Consider the following 17431-nt stretch of genomic DNA (forward strand, 5'->3'; position numbering starts at 1 on the left):
TGAACAAAGGTATGTCAGACACAAAGGTTTCTTAATTAACAACACCACACTTTTAGAAGGCTTCCAATATCGTATGTTGGAACTCCTGCATTCATCTAAGAATTATGGACAGATTTAAAATTGACTTTTTTCAGGAAATGTCAGAAATCACTCATGCGATTGGATCTAATCCAGGCAAAACGTTTTGCAATAGTGTACCATGGACAACATATCGTTAATTTTATTTTGTTAATCTGAGTGAATGAGTCAGTGGGCAAAGTTGACAAGTCTAGTAGTCATACAGCTGGTATCGGTGGGGCCCTGGTAGAGAAATCATTTTACTTTAAATAATGGCTTTCAAATGTTATACATTCTCCAAGCTGATAAATTAAGCTAATGTTGCACCTGTTTTGTTGATGTAAATTTAACAATTACTATATATATTCACTTTGGGTCTTGCAGTGTGTCAACAGACTAAGGTGTATATTTTTGATGAAAAAGTAGTAAAGAACATAAAGCAATTGTTCCATATTCATGTCTACCTTTTCGCTAAAATCAGGAGATGAAGGAAAATGTTGTCCTACCATTTCTATTTGTCTTAGTGGTATAAAGATATTTCATTTAATTGGGTTCTAAACATAATCCTATTAAGACTGGAAAATTGCTACTGTTGATAGCAGAACAGTATTCTGTGTTCAATCATACAATCTTAGCACAATTTCTGTTCAGCCTGAACTTTTAAAAAATAGTTTTGAACACATTAAATTCACACTGAGATGATTTTTATGGCAAAACAATAGCTGACTGGATCACCATGTAATTTAATACAATATTTGTATTCATTTTTTGCAATGTTTGATGCTTTCCGTAAGATACAAGACATTAAGCACTCAGAGGGCACTTGTTTACCCTTTCTCTTCTCCCTTTACTATGAGTATACACCCACATACCGTCCCATTCAAAATGTGACTACCGTATTACTTTAACAGGACAATTCATGTTCTTATGAGGTAGCAGAAAACTGAGCAGTTCCCTCTTGTTATAAACCGGTATAGTAATTAGACTTTTAAATTTGTACTGTATCTTTATTCACTCTGAATTAGATGCCCCAGTTCTAGATTTATGTTTGCTTTTTCTTTATTGAATGTATACGATTGTGATGTAATGATCAATCAACTATATATGATAAAGAAATATTTTTAAAATTGGGATATGTACTCTATGAACCAGTGAGAAATGAAAAGAATGTCAACTAAATTGTTCTCTATTCTTGATGCATTGAACTGTTATATCATTAACTTTGAAATTTTCATGCTCTAAAGTTATCATTAACTCAGCATGCCAAGTTTGATATTTGTTCAGTGTCTGTTAGGTTGTTTTTTTTAGCACTGTATTTGATTCATGTGGAATATAAATCCTTTACGGGGAATTGGCTCCCTGAAGTTGCTGAGCAAATCCTTAGGCACAACACGGACTGCCTAGATGTGACATTGAACCAGAGATTTGATGCATAATAGAGGTCCCATTAACCCCAGCAGTAAAAACAAAATCCTGGCCTGTTTTTTCATTGACTGGTTAACCAGTTCTATCTGGGTTGTTAAATGGAGTGCTCCATAAAACCTTGTTGCCACCAGGAAGAGAGGAAGAGAATTCTATCACAAAAGCCCATGAACACAATGCCATAAACTCTTCCTGGAAGACCTACATAATAGCTCAGAAAATTTGGAAAGCAGCCGATTTGATTACTTGCTTCATCCTGCTTTTCATAACAATCTTGTTAGCATTGCCATATTGAAAAGACTCCTGAAAATCTTGCCACGTTGTCAAACCTGCCAATCAAAAGCAGAGTTATGATTGACTGACAATGATCTTGAGAGTTATCCTGAGAAACAGATCTCTATATTAAAATATGGGGGGTAGTATGACAGATCAAGCATACTTTATTAATGCCATTTCAAAATATCTGTTGTGTCAATATAACCAGAGCACATGTGTGGGAGTAACTTTATTTTGGGTGATAGTGCAGAAAGGGCAATGGCGGGTCTGCCGCAAGTTATGCATCTCTCCCAATTTAATTTGTATTGGCACTACAGTCAAAATGGACTCGAGAACATAGCTTGAATTTGGTGGACTATATAATTACGGGATTCGTTGGAAGAATTTCTACAGGCTGTCTTACAAGCCGTCGTTGACCTCTGTCAGCTGATCACAGAGCAGCAATGATGAAGGCCACAGAGAAATTATTAAGTTATACCACCCTGTTATCCTATCTAAAGAAAGAAATCTGGGGGTTATGGTGTGTGTGGCATGGAAGAGCTAAAAAGAAGAGCAAATCTTAAACCACTAAATATGTGTCACATGTCAACTGCCCATGTGTTATGTGCCTAAGAATTTATGCTACAAACTATGGAGATACATCTATTCTCCTTTATCATGCAGTTTGTTAAAAGAAGTGCCCTTTTGTCAGGGTTAGTTAGATTTATTCAGCTTTTTTAATTCACAGTTACTCAATGAATGGCTGCTCAGTAGCTGTTCTACTGATTATATAAACCACTGAATCAGCATCAGTGTTCCTGAATGTTAATTCGTTTTTGCTTTATTGCTTAAATTGGCTATTCTCTATAAAACTGAAGATCACAATTAGTTTAGCATTGTAGCATAAGATTTGCACTGTGCATTGTATTATATATAATAGAAATATTATAAGAAGAGACTTGAAAATGATTATAGATAAAAAGAGTGATTTTTAACCGTAGCCTGTTAAAATGAATATGCGGCTACTTGGTTTGTTCAATTCTACAAGCCGTCTAGCACTGACCATTTGGATGTGAATATTATGACCTTTACTATTATTATCACACACATTGCTAAAATTTGCACAGCATTACTTAAAGAACCTTGCCCTCATGTGCTCAATGCCATTCACTGGTCTTCAGTCTTACTGTTGTTTCTGAATTTTACCACCATTACAGTTATGTTATCAGGACATCCTCTGTAAAAAGATTGCAGAACAATGCTCTTTGCACCAAAGTGTGGCTCATCAAGACGTTCTTTGATGAATCTCACTGCTTCTTCATTGCTGAAAGCATCCCACAGACCATCTGAAGCCAGGATCATGAACTGCGGCTGTAGTTTATCCAGGTCAAAAGACAGGATATCAGGGTCAGAAATGACGACATTGAGGTTTTTGAGAGGGTAATCTCCTAGCGAACGAGACATTGCCAGAATTCCTTGGACCCTCCATGAACCATTGAAACTTATGAAACCACCTATAAGACAAAAAGCATCTATATACTTAAAACGTAAGTGTTTATATTATTATAAGGTGTTCCATTGCAGTAATAGAAACTAATTTGTAAATTTTCTGATTGTATTATGGTTTCTTGTGATCAGTATGGATCCAAATCTAATATTGGTCCATGGGAGCTATGTAATATCATGACCCAAACAAGTTTCAGGATACAATTAAGCTCTTTTATTTCAAATGTAGTTATACTTTATAAATGATTACAGAGTACCCAATTCTTTTTTTTTCCAATTAAGGGGCAATTTAGCGTGGCCAATCCACCTACCCTGCACATCTTTTTGGGTTGTGGGGGTGAGACCCACGCAGACACGGAGAGAATGTGCAAACTCCACACGGACAGTGACCTGGGGCCTGGATCGAACCCCGGGTCCTCGGCGCCGTGAGGCAGCAGTGCTAACCACAATGTCGCCCGTAATTGATTACTGTTATTTAATTACATATTAGGTATTTGTGGAGAGCTGTAATAGTTGTCATCTGTGTTTAGGAACATAGGAACAGGTGGAGGTCATTTAGCCCTTCACGCCTGTTCGGCCGTTCAATGACCACTGGCTGACTTGTGAACTAACTCTATTTATCCACCTTTGCCTCATATCTCTTAATATCTTTGGTTAACAAAAATCTGTCAATCTCAGAACTAAAATTAACAACTAATCTAGCATCAATTACCATTTGAAGAATTGAATTCCAAACTTCTACAAAACTTTCTATGTAGAAGCATTCTCTAATTTCACTCCTGAGATGCACCTTTGCCCCTATCTGGGCAACCAGTGGAAATAGTTTCTCTCTATTAGTTCCCCTTAATGTCTTGAAAACTTTGATCAAATCACTCCTTATCCTTATAAATTCCAAGGAATGGTCCAGAATATGATATTGATTGATGAGACCCTGTTAAAAATCAAACCAATTAGAAGAATGTATCTATGATGAAGGGCATTTTGTGGTCATTTAGTTTCCACACAGCAGCAGTTCACCACAAAGGGCCGTCAATTCACTCATTTCTCATAAAATAATGATGGATAAAGTATTGAACACACAAGCCAAATTTATATAGAATGTATATTTTCTTACAGGCAACAAGTGCAGAACTCATTGAGACAAAAATGCATAACCAGCCATGTTGGTTAAGGTAGAAAAATCACCATGCAATGCCCACGTTTCAAACAGGCATAGGCTAATTGCACATCCGAAAGACATGGGTTTATCACTTGTTTGAGGCCCTCCCTGCAAAATTTGTTTGCTCAGGTCTGCCTGCAGCCTATGAGCTGGTCCTTAAAGGGACAGTAAAGGGAGTGTCTGTTCGATTGCAATTGTAGAAAAAAAATACAGCCTCGAAACAGGCCTTTAAGCCCATCATGCTCTTTGAAAGAACTGTCTCACTAGTCCAACTCACCTCTCTCCTCCCCATTGCCCCTTTCAATTTTGGGTTCTGGTCACCACACTATAGGAAAGATGTGATTGCACAAGAGGATGCAGAGGAGATTCACCTGGATGTTATTTGGGACGGAGTATTTTAGCTATGAAGAGAGGCTGGATAAGCTTGGGTTGTTTTCTTTGGAGCAGAGAAGGCTGAGAGGGAACCTGACTGAGCTGAATAAGATTATATGAGGCATGGACAGTGGTTAGCGCTGCTGCCTCACAGCACCAAGGACACGGGTTCAATTCTGGCCTTGTCTGTGTGGAGTTCGCCCTTTCTCCTCCCATGTCTGTGTGAGTTTACTTCGGGCGCTCCGGTTTCCTCCCACAGTCCAAAGATATGCAGATTAGGTGGATTGGCCACGATAAATTGCCCTTAGTGTCCAAAGATGTGCAGTTTGGGTGGGGTTATGGGAATAGGGCGGGGGAGTGGAGCCTGAGTGAAGTGCCCTTTTAGAGGGTCAATGCAAACTCAACGGGCAGAATGGTCTCCTTCTGCACTGTAGGGATTATATATATATATATTTATCCAATTGTCGTTTGGAAGTTATTGTTGCATCAGTTTCTTTCAGTAGTTCAGGCAGTGTATTTCAATTCATAACAACAGACTGTTTAAAAGAATGTCTCCTCATCATGTCTCTGCTTCCTTTACATTATTAAATTTTTGTCCTCTGGATTTCGGCCCTTCTGCCACCCTTTATGGTCTTGAATATCTCTATTACATCTTCCTTTAAAGGACAGGAACCTAAGCTTCTCTAGTCTCTCCATGTAACTGAAGTCCCACATCTGTGGTACCATCCTGGTTAATCCATACATTCCCCCAAGAATGTTCCTGCTTTTGTACTTATTCTCTGTTTATGTTTATTACTAGACTCCTCAACTTGACATGCCATATTGAATAACAGTAATATTTTAAGATATAATGACCTAAATTTATGCCCCCCCCCCCCCCCCCCCCCCCCTGCCCCCCTCATGGCCCTCCTATTGACACTATTAACTTCCCCCTTGATTGTCACGGGCAGCACGGTAGCACAAGTGGATAGCACTGTGGCTTCACAGCGCCAGGGTCCCAGGTTCGATTACCCGCTGGGTCACTGTCTGTGCGGAGTCTGCACGTTCTCCGTGTCTGCGAGGGTTTCCTCCGGGTGCTCCGGTTTCCTCCCACAGTCCAAAGACGTGCAGGTTAGGTGGATTGGCCGTGATAAATTGCCCTTAGTGACCAAAAAGGTTAGGAGGGGTTATTGGGTTACGGGGATCGGGTGGAACTGAGGGCTTCAGTGGGTCGGTGCAGACTCGATGGGCCTAATGGCCTCCTTCTGCACTGTATGTTCTATGTTCAATGTCATAGTAACCTCTCCCTCCGTCACTATCTCCTCCCTTGGCTTTGATTGTTCCCCTTCCTGATCTCTCTCCTTCACTTTTTAAAAAAAAAGAATTTAAATAAACTTAGAGTACCCAATTCATTTTTTCCAATTAAGGGGCAATTTAGCGTGGCCAATCCACCTAGCCTGCACACCTTTTGGGTTGTGGGGGCGAAACCCACGCAAACACGGGGAGAATGTGCAAACTCCACACAGACAGTGACCCAGAGCCGGGATTGAACCTGGGACCTCGGCGCTGTGAGGCTGCAGAGCTAACCCACTGCGCCACCGTGCTGCCCCTCTCTCCTTCACTTGACTGAGGGTCATTTCAGACATCAGAGTAGCCCAATCTTCAATTGCACTTGTGGTGAATTGTCTGTTACTGTTTATAACTTGCCACTCAATGGCCAATATCAGTTGTGACAACGTCTCACCATTCAGGAGCAGGAACTGAATTAAGGCACATCAAACGGCCAACAGGACTGATACACAAATGTCCAAATCAACGGCATCAGGGATAATGATAAAATTACATCCTATGGTATTTGATACTGATTTTAGCTTTTTCAGAAATACAAGACTTATAAGATTCTTTTTCACATTACCTGCTCGTTTTATCCTTTTTCTTTCCTTCAACTGATAGGGTTTGTGATCATGTGAAAGGGGAACTGCATTTCCCTCTTTGTCACACAGTACACCACGAGAATCTCCAACATTTGCAACTGTTAACTCTTTGTCTGACAGTAGTGCAATTAGACAAGTTGTGCCTGTAAACAAAATACAGATATTATTGTCAGAAGTAAAGAAATGAAGCAAACCGAGCAGTTTTGATATTACAGATTTCTGCATGGGGGTTTACTACCAGCAGTAATAATGTTAGCTGCATCACCAGCCAATTCTCTAGTGAGGAATATAAAACATTTAAACAATTTTGAAATACTTTCCAATGATTGTGTGACCTTAACAATCCATTACAGCATGGTGGCGCAGTGGTTGGCACTGCTGCCTCACAGCGACAGGAACCCGGGTTTGATTCCGAGTTCGGGTGACTGAGGGGAGTTTGTACATTCTCCCCGGGTCTACATGCGTTTCCTCTGGATGCCCCAGTTTCCTCCCTCAGTCAAAAGATGTACAGGTTAGGTGGACTGGCCATTCTAAATTGCCCCTTGGTGTTCAAAAATTAGGTGGAGTTATGGGATAGAGCAGGGGATTGGGCCTAGGGAGGGGGCCCTTTTGGAGGGTTGGTGCAGACTTGATGGGCCACACGGCCTCTTGCTCCACTGTATGACTCTAAGCTGTGAACGGTGCTTGTTGTATGTTATGCCACTGAGTCAGGGAACATTGTGCATCAAATACACAATTCTCTTATGGAGGTGCTGCTTCTCATACCCAACAGAACACTTCAGGCTATGCTATAATTATAGGAAGGAATTGATGTAACCTTTACTCGGGGAATTTGATTTATGTATTCTGTACTGTAGCATAAACTATACAAAGTACTCCCGAAGGCTTAAATTTAATTAATACTAACATATGCTTGACTGCTTAATTTCAGTCTTTATGAAACAACACTTTGATGAACAAATATCAATTAGCAACATTTTTTCCACGACGGACAGCCTCTCCGACGGGGCACAAATAGTGGAACTGTCTGGAAATCTAAGACCCTCCCCCAAACATGATACTCCCATTTCTTAATGGGCGGGGTGCATTTCATACATGCACATTTTACAGAGACAGCTGGCAATTTAAATCATCAGCTGCCTCCACTCTGGTCAGATTTTGGTAGCCCAGGAGTGTGGAACCCAGTGTGTGCAAAGCAGACCTGGTGAGAGCAAGTCTGAACTTGGCATATTTCTTTGGTCAGGTACTTTGAATAGATTGGATACCCCTGACCCCTGTTGAATTTGCTTTGACATTTTGTTCTCAGCTCCAGAGTGGCACAAAACAAATTCCAACTTTCTTGCCTTAACCCAAGGGAACAGGAGGGTGGGGATCCTGGTGTACACGGCAATCATTTTTGCCACAACTGACTCATGCATACAGGTGCTAGGAATAACTTTTTGATGTAGAAGGGGCATAGTACTTTGTGTGAAGGAACACAGAAGATGGACATAGCACCCTTGAATTTACAAGCCATAGAAGTTAATCACCATGAACAACTAGAGGCGAGAAGTTCAGGAGGAAGAGGCTGCTGCCCTCGCACCAGGAACGAGGAGAAGCCAGGCAATCAGGTAATAATCTGTGGGAAGGGTGCTTACGACATCCTACCTCAACCTGATGGAAAACCAGTGTCAAAGGCAACAGAGGTTAAGCTGTGAAATGATGACAAATGTATGAACTAAGAGCAGGTGTAGGGAATTCAGCCCCTCAAACCAGCTCCACCATTCAATATGATCATGGCTGATCTCATCCCAACCTCATCTCCACCTTACTGCCCACTCTCAATAATCCTTCATCCCACTACTAATTAAAAACCTATCTCTTAAATTTATTTAGTGTTCCAGCGTCCACTGCACTCTGCGGTAGAGAATTCCACAGATTCACGACCCTTTGAGTGAAGTGGGGGGGGGGGGGGGGGGGGGGGTGGGGGCATCCACTTTACGCCTACCCTGTCAATCCCCTTTAGAATCTTATACACCTCAATTAGATCTCTCATTCTTCTAAATTCCAGCGAGTAGAGGACTAAACTGCTCAAGCTCTTTTCATAAGATGAGCTCTTTATCCCTGGAATCGATCTAGTGAACCTTCTCTGTACTGCCTCTAATGCATTTACATCCTTCCAGAAGGGGACAAAAATGTGCACAGTCCCTCAGATGTGGTCTCATCAATGCCCTACCCAGTTGCAACAGCACCTCCCGATTTTTATACTCTACTCCATTAGCAATGAATGCCAAAATTCCATTTGCCTTCCTCATTACCTGCTGCACCTGCGTACTAATTTTCTGTGATCCATGCATGAGAACACTCAGATCCTTCTGCACCAAAGAATTTAGAAGTTTCTCCCCATTTAGATAATAAGTTGCCTTCTTATTCCTCTGACCAAAATGGATAACCTCATACTTATCCAAGTTAAATTCCACCTCCCAAATTTTGGCCCACTCACCTAATCTTTCGAGATCCATTTGTAAATTTCTTATTTCCTCAGTGCAACTTCCTTTCTCACCTATTTTGATATCCTCTGCAAATTTGGCTGCATCACTGCATCCAAGTCATTAATATAGATGGTAAACAGTTGGGACTGGCGGACCAAACCATGTGGGATATCTCATTTCCAGCTTTTCAACCAAGAAAAGACCTACTTAACCCCACTCTCTGCTTTCTGTTGGTCAGCCAATCCTCCACCCAAGCTAATATATTACCCCCAACACTGTGGAATCTTACCTTGCGTGCTAACCTTTTGTCCGGCACCTTATCAAATACTCCGGATACAATTCATTTACAGGACCCCGACTATCCACAATGAATATTACATCTTCAAAGATCTCCAACAAACTATTCAAACACGATTTATTCTTCATAAAACCATGTTGACTCTCATAGTTGCGTTTTGTCTTTCCAAATGTCCCATTATTACTTCCTTAATAATGGATTCCAACAGTTTCCCAATGATAGATGTTAAACTAACTGCTCTGTAGTTTCTTACGTTCTGCCTTTCTCTCTTTTTGAACAGGGGTATTATAGCAGCTTTTTTCAAACCCCTTGAAACCTTTCCAGAATCCAGGGAGTTTTGGAATATTATAACCAATGCCTCCACTATCTCTGCTGCCACTTACTTTAAGACCTTAGGATGTAGGCTATCAGACGGTGGGGACTTGTCTGCCTTTAATCCCAAGAGTTTGCTCAGTACTTTTTCCCTAGTGATGGTGGTTGTTTTAAGCTCCTCCTTTTCAATAACCTCTGTATTTCCTGTTATTATTGGGATGATTTTAATGTTCTCTACCATGAAAGCCAATGCAAAATATTGATTGAATGTCTCTGCCATTTCTGTGTTCCCCATTATTAACTGCCCAGTCTCGTTCAAGGGACCAAAGTTGACGTTAACCACTTTCTTCCCTTTATAGAATCTTTTTGCTATCATATTTTCATATTTTGCATTATATTTCTTTCTTAGTTTACCTTTTCGTTTTTTATTACTTTTTTAGTAATCTTCTGTTGGTCTTTAAAAGTTTCCCAATCCGGTAGCCTGCCGCTGACCTTTGCGTTATGCATGGCTTAGTTTTTGCCTTTATGTTATCTTCAACTTCCTTGCTAAGATATGGATGCATTTTTCCCTCTTAAAATATTTCTTCCTCTCCGGAATATATTTTAGTTGGGAGGAATTGAATATCTCCTTAAATATCCGCCACTGTTCATCAACTGTCCTACATTTTAGTCTTTCTGCCCAGTCCACTCGGGTCAAATCTCATGCCTATGTAATTACCATGGTTTAGCATCAGAACACTGGTGTGGGAATAAAGTTTATTGCCCGCAAACTGAGTTTGAAATTAAAGCATGCAATGATCACTCCTCCCTAGTACACAATATTACATCCAAAACAGCCTCTTCCCTGGTTGGTTTGGCAATATATTGTTCCAACAAACAATCTCTAATATACTCTATAAACTCTCCCTCAAGGCTACCCTTGCTAGTTTGATTAATCTAATCTATATACATATTCAAATCATCCATGATTATTGCCATACCTTTCATTCAATCCCGCAGTATTTCCTGGTTTATACTGTGGAGCTATTATTAGGGGATCTATAGATTACTCGCACCATGGACTTCTTTCCCTTACTATTTCTTATTTATACCCAGACCGATTCTACATCTTGATCTTCAGTGCCAATATCATTGCTCCCTCCAGCACAGATCCCTTCTTTTACCACCAAAAATACACCACTTCCTTTTCCTTTCTGCCCATCCTTCCAAAACAGTCAGTACCCTTGAATTTTCAACTCCTAGACTTGGTGTCCTTGTAACCATGTCTCCACAATCGCCACCAAATCAAACCTGGTTGTCTCTATTAGCATGTTAACTCAACTAATTTTATTCTCAATGCTACGTGCATCCAGATACATCAGGGTTGGATTCTCCGATTTCCGACTAAGTGTTTTTAAAAATAAATTTAGAGTACCTAATTAACTTTTTCCAATTAAGGGGCAATTTAGTGTGGCCAATTCACCTACCCTGCACATCTTTGAGTTGCGGGGGCGAAACCCATCCAAACACGGGGAGAATGTGCAAACTCCACACGGACAGTGACCCAGAGCCAGGATCGAACCTGGGACCTCGGCGCTGTGAGACAACAGTGCTGCCCCTCCAGACTAGGTGCTGACGCCAGCATGGGAACAGTGGTGTTTTACGGCAGAATAAATGGTGCAACAGCTGCACCGATTCCGGGACCGTTGGGGGGCTAGCAGCTGCGCCGGGTAAAGCTCCCGGCTCCCACACCAAAAACGGCTGGAGAATGGCCGGGTCCGTGGCCGCACATGCGCATGGCGACGGCTGTGCCGTGCAACATGGCACCGGCTGGGCGCGGAACCGGCCTGCCGAACAATGACCCCCAGTAGCCCCCCTCGCCATCCCCGGACCACCCCACACCAGTCCCCCCAACCCTTGCTGAAGCCCCCTGGCCACCGGCAGCCCCCCCCCCCCCCCCCCCCCCGATTGTGGCAGTGCTGAACACATTTGCAACCGCATGCGGGGTCGACGGAAAAAAATAGCAAAGTGTCATGTGAGAGTACCTTTAAGAAATGGATGTTTTTATAGACTAACTGTAGTGGGTGTAACTTTAAGAAATGGGTGTTTATTACTGCATTGATGTCAGAGAGTGGGTGGAGCTGGGCTGTCTGTCAGTTTTTTACTTTTGCTTTAGGCTTTTTGCCACAGGGTGGGTTTGGTTTCATTTTAATTTTGGAGAAGCTGCAATCACAGCGGGATGTGTGTGAATCTCTGCAAGCTTATGAGTGTCCATTTGCTGATTTCAACGTGGTAACTGTTCTCAACAGTGAAGTTAAGCCTGATGTCTTTTTGTAAAAAGGTGTTTTTAAGTCTTATGGATGTTAAAAGAAAAGCTTAAAGGATGACTTAGTATTGTAGTCTTTGGGGGTTGTATTTGAATTAATGGTTGCTAAGATGTTCACTGTATGTATTAAAAAGGTTAATGTGAGTTCATAGAATAAACATTGTTTTGCTTTAAAAAATACTTTTCCATTTCTGCTGTACCACACCTGTAGAGTGGGCTATGTGCTCCCCATACCACAATCTATTAAAAGTTGTGGGTCAGGTGAACTCGATGATACACTTTGGGATTCTCTAAACCCTGGCCCATAACAAATGTGTTCTGCCCCGTCAAGAACTCAGCCCATCGGGGGCGGAGCATCGAGAGATGCGGCAACGCCTTTCCAACGGCATGTGGCGCGCAACGTGATGATGCCATTTCGGAGGGGGCGGAAACTCAAAAACCAGCATTGGAAGGGATTCTCCGCCCGATCGCCGATTACGATATCGGCGTCGGTGAATGGAGAATCCTGCCCAAAGCCTTTAATCGTGTCCTATCATTAATTTTCCTTACTCTTGTACGTCTCCCTGGTGTCATATGATATTCACATGCTCTGGCCCCATCTTTCTTGATCTGGTAACAATTAGCCTCATCATTAACCTGTAATCCTACCTTCTCCTTACACTTCGATTTTTAAAATTTCCATACAATCTAACCCACCCCCCACTTTTTAAAGCCATATCTACAACCTTACTTATTCAATTTGCAGAGGAATCACAGAGTAATACAGTGTAGAAGAGGCCCGTCGGCCCATCGACTCTTCGCCGATGTATGAAAGACATCTGACCTGCCTACCTAATGTCATTTGCAAGAACTTGCCCCATAGCCTTGAATGTGATAATGTGCCAAGTACTCATCCAAGTACATTTTAAAGGATGTGAGGCAACCTGCCTCTACCTCCCTACCAGGCAGTGCATTCCAGACCATCGCCATCCTCTGGGTCAAAAACCTTTTCTCAAGGGCGGCACACGGCACAGTGGTTAGCACTGCTGCCTACGGCGTCCCGGGTTCGAATCCCGGTTCTGGGTTACTAATCTTGTGGAGTTTGCACATTCTCCTTGTGTCTGGGTGGGTTTCACCCCCACAAACCAAGGATGTGCAGGTTAGGTGGATTGGCCACGCTAAATTGCCCCTTAATTGTAAAAATAAATAATTGGGTACTATTATGGGCCGGGGTTTAGAGAACACCAAAGTATATCATGGAGTTCACCTGACCCACAATCTTTAATAGATTTTGGATATGGGGAGCACAATTTACAGGTGTGATGCAACAGAAATCTAAAGTATTTTTAAACAAAACAATGTTTATTCTATGAATCCAGTTAACATTTTATAAACACACAGTAAACATCTTATCAACTACCAACACTGATACCCCCTGGAAAGATACAATACAGTATAGGCAACCCTCAGTAGCTTTCCTAACAACATCCACAAGTCAAAGACCCTTTTTAACAAGGACAGTAGGTTTGCATTCCTTAGAAACAGGTATTACTTTGAAATCATCACCTGATCTGGAGACATTCTTTAGCATGCAGAGAGAGGCCAATGTACACCTCCCTGGTTTGAATGCAGCTCTCCAACTGAGAACGAAACTAAAACTCAGAGCCAAAAACAGCTTCCAGCTCAACACGAAAGTAAAAAGCAGAGCCAGTGCCAAGCTCCACCGACATAATGACATCACTGCAGCCACTTCAGAAGACAAACATTTCTTAAAGTGACATTCCCATGACAGGTACTCTAAATTTAAACAAAAAGTTTTTGCTCAAATCCTTCATAAATCTGCTGTCCCTTACCTTGAACTTGTGTCCCCTCGTAACTGACCCTTCAACTAAGGTCAACAGCTGCACCGTATCCATATCCCTCATAACCTTGTACACCTCGATCAGGTCGCCTCTCAGTTTTCTCTGCCCCAGCAAAAATAACCCAAGCCTGTTCCATCCCCAGGCAACATTCTGGTGAATCGTCTCTGCACCCCCTCCAGCGCAATCACCTCCTTCTATAATGTGGCGACTGTTGTGTTATGTAATTTGGAATAACACAAGCTGCCATTTGATGCAGTTTTGAGTAAAAGATGCTCCAGACTTTGAAGTGAGTTCAATGTGTTTTACTGAACTATTAGCGCAGTTTTCAATGAGTTTGATTCTCTGCTAATCTAAATGTAGTAACTCAGTCTAACTGAACCAGCCTTGCTCTAAGCCACGTGCTGGGATGCTATGCTGAGGATACACCCTGTCTCACTCTGTAGATGTTGGTCTGTGGAAATAGGCGGGGTGTGAGGGCCTCATCCCTTTTATAGTGAGATACCACCCCTGAGTGTCCTGATTTATTTGTTCCACAAGCCAGAACTCTGTGAACTGTTTGTCAAAACAAAAGTCTTACACCGTATTGGTGATTCACTGCAAAATGACGCCAAACGTGTACAGCATAGTGAGTAATTAAATATTTGACTGATGAGCAACATATTTGTCAAATGTTAATTTGGTTATATATTGCAGCTTCAAAATTCTGGCAATGGTTCATGGCACATTATCACTCTACTTAATCAAATTTCTGTATTGTATTCCTTTTGATCTATCTCCATAATTGGTGCCTGTCTGATCTGAATGTTGTTTGGTAGTGGTAATGCTATTTATACCAGCAGTCCTCCTTTAAGTCCTAAAGCTGTGATCTTGGAAAGAAAAAGGTTTTGCATTTACATAGCACCTTTCATGACCTCAGGAAGCGCCAAAGTGCTTTACTAATGAAGCACTTTGACGCGTAGTCACTGTTGTGGGAAATGCAGCAGGAATTTGTGTCATTGTAGTCTTCATGAGAACAATGTGACAGTGACCAGTGCCCCATGTCAGGTGCACTTGTGACAACATTTAAAAAAATATATTTATTTACACACACTTCTCTCAACTGTTGTTTTAAACTATTGGTACTGTACGTTATTTCAAAAATGCACAAAGATGTTCTTTGAAACACTGGCAATCATAATCTGTTGGAAAGATTGATGATGGCAGGGAGATTAATCATGAGAGAAATGATTAAAGCTGGACTGTAATGAAGAAATGGGATTGTGATGCATGTAGGCACAGCCTTAAGTTATTCTGTAGAAAGCAACCATGAGAAATGGTTTGATGGGTTTGGTGCATCATCTGGTCTGAGTGAGGGAAACATTGCCAGTACAACATATGTGACAATATCGTTGTTAAAATATCATCGGCCCTATTTCAGGATTCTTGATTTAAAGGCATGTTAGGCAAGTTTCCAGTGAAGATCAAATGAGTTTACTGCTGAGTTGATTATCTCTCGTCTTTGACTTCACGAGAGATATTGCTGATGGTCACGTCTACCGTTCAGAATTTGCAACTCTCTCAAAACTGCCACTTGTGCTATGTCTTGCTCCCAATTATTCGTTTTTGTGTCAACTATTATTGGCTCCTCATCCCATAATGGATCAATTTCAAATTCTCTGTCATGCTTGGAGACCCCTCCATTACCACAGCCCATACTATCTCAGAAACCTCCTTTAGCACTCTGTTTCAGCATGGATCCTTCAGTGATCATCGGCTTCTGGTGGATGCATTACTGGCAGTTGTCATCACTCCTGGTGGTGCTATCAGTAATGGACAGTTGTTGGCCACCAGCGGGGGGGGAGGGGGGGGATTCTTGGAGTACATTCTGGGGAAGGACTGCCATTGGCCACTTAAGTGTCTGAACTACTGGTGGCCTTCCCCAATGGGGGCTCTTAAGAGCTCTCTGGTGATATATCTGGCGCCTAGAATAAATTGCGCCGTGTGTAGAACCTCTCTGAAAGTGCAGATCTTTTACATAGAAGTGAAATGTTGAGGTATAACTGCAGCAACTTTAATATTCAGAGAATGTATACAGAGGCATTGTTTAATCTTGGTGATGCTCTCCATGGCCTTATAGGAGATTGGCAACCGAACCAGCTCCCTTTCGTGTTGTTGATAGTAAGTTCAAGGACTACATGAACACTGCAATGAATTTACTGTGAAAATCCCCAAGTCGCCACATTCCGGCGCCTGTTTGGGTACAGAGGGAAAATTCAGAATGTCCAATTCACCTAACAAGCACGTCTTTCAGAACTTGTGGGAGGGAACCGGAACACCCGGCGGAAACCCATGCAGACACGGGGAGAACGTGCAGACTCCGCACAGACAGTTACTCAAGCGGGAATCGAACCTGGGACCCTGGCGGCGTGAAGCTAACCACTGTGCTGCCGTGCTGTGGTAGACCTTCTCCACTCTGTCCACCAGTGATCTGGCCAACATTTATTCCTCAATCAACACCACCAAAACAGATTAACTCAACAGTGAAGGAATGGCCCTCATTTTACAATGCTGACAACTGCCCACAGGGTTTTTGCAGTCTTGTCAGCTGAGATTTCCTCTAATCTGGTGTCTATTTCATCGTGACACTCTACTGGGCTATGAGGCGTCCCTTAGGAGAGGAAAAAGTAACAAGGCTCTTCAACCAATCAAATTAAAGAATTCTCACTGACAAGTGCTAAGGGTCCAGTCTAAGCCAGGAGATATAAATTAAATTTATACGATGTACAGAAAACAGGATTAAGGAAGAGCTTTTGAAAAGCTTGGGTGGGATTCTCCAATCCCGGGGCGCCCTGAATGCATTCCCCAGCCCCGATCGGAATGCCATGCTCCCATCCCGCCCCCCCACTGGCAGCGTGAACGAAGTCCACGATGCATACTGGCAGGGGAGGATGTGAATAAATGCAAATGGGTCTTGATAACCCATTTACATCTATCTAGTGGGCCTGGAACCCCATGCTTCAGCCTCCTGCGATTCTCTAGTCCCCACGGCCGGGTGTCATGTGGGCTCAGCTCACTTGTTACATGGAACATACAGTGCAAAAGGAGGCCATTCGGCCCATCGAGTCTGCACCGACCCACCCAAGCCCTCACTTCCACCCTATCGCCGCAACTCAGCAACTCCTCCCAACCTTTTTTGGTCACTAAGGGCAATTTATCATGGCCAATCCACCTAACCTGCACGTCTTTGGACTGTGGGAGGAAACCGGAGCACCCGGAGAAAACCCACGCAGACACGGGGAGAACGTGCAGACTCCACACAGACAGTGACCCAGCAGGGAATCGAACCTGGGACCCTGGCACTGTGAAGCCACAGTGCTAATCACTTGTGCTACCGTGCTGCCCACACTTGTGGTCTTGTGAGACTTTTGGTCTCAGCACTTATGAACATGACATTGTGGACCTAGTGGTGGGCCAAGGAGCCCATGTAATAGGGGGACCCCCCACAGGGACCCCTGCCTAAAGGAACCCTCTCCATTGAGCA

General features: G+C 42.5%; 1 protein-coding gene across 1 annotated transcript in view; it reads right to left on the reverse strand.

Annotated features, from left to right (window-relative positions):
* Positions 1-744: 744 nt before the first annotated feature.
* The window catches only part of ppm1lb (protein phosphatase, Mg2+/Mn2+ dependent, 1Lb), a 185761-nt gene continuing 169074 nt past the window's right edge, over positions 745-17431 (reverse strand). Inside the window, exons 3-4 of the mRNA XM_038815230.1 lie at positions 6666-6827; positions 745-3248 (exon numbers count right to left, since the gene is read on the reverse strand). Of these exons, the coding sequence (XP_038671158.1) occupies positions 2902-3248; positions 6666-6827 (509 nt within the window). The 3' untranslated portion in view covers positions 745-2901. The remainder of the gene's footprint in view (positions 3249-6665; positions 6828-17431) is intronic.

This window comes from Scyliorhinus canicula, chromosome 13 (genome assembly GCF_902713615.1).
Source record: "Scyliorhinus canicula chromosome 13, sScyCan1.1, whole genome shotgun sequence".
Classification (NCBI taxonomy): Eukaryota; Metazoa; Chordata; class Chondrichthyes; order Carcharhiniformes; family Scyliorhinidae; genus Scyliorhinus; species Scyliorhinus canicula.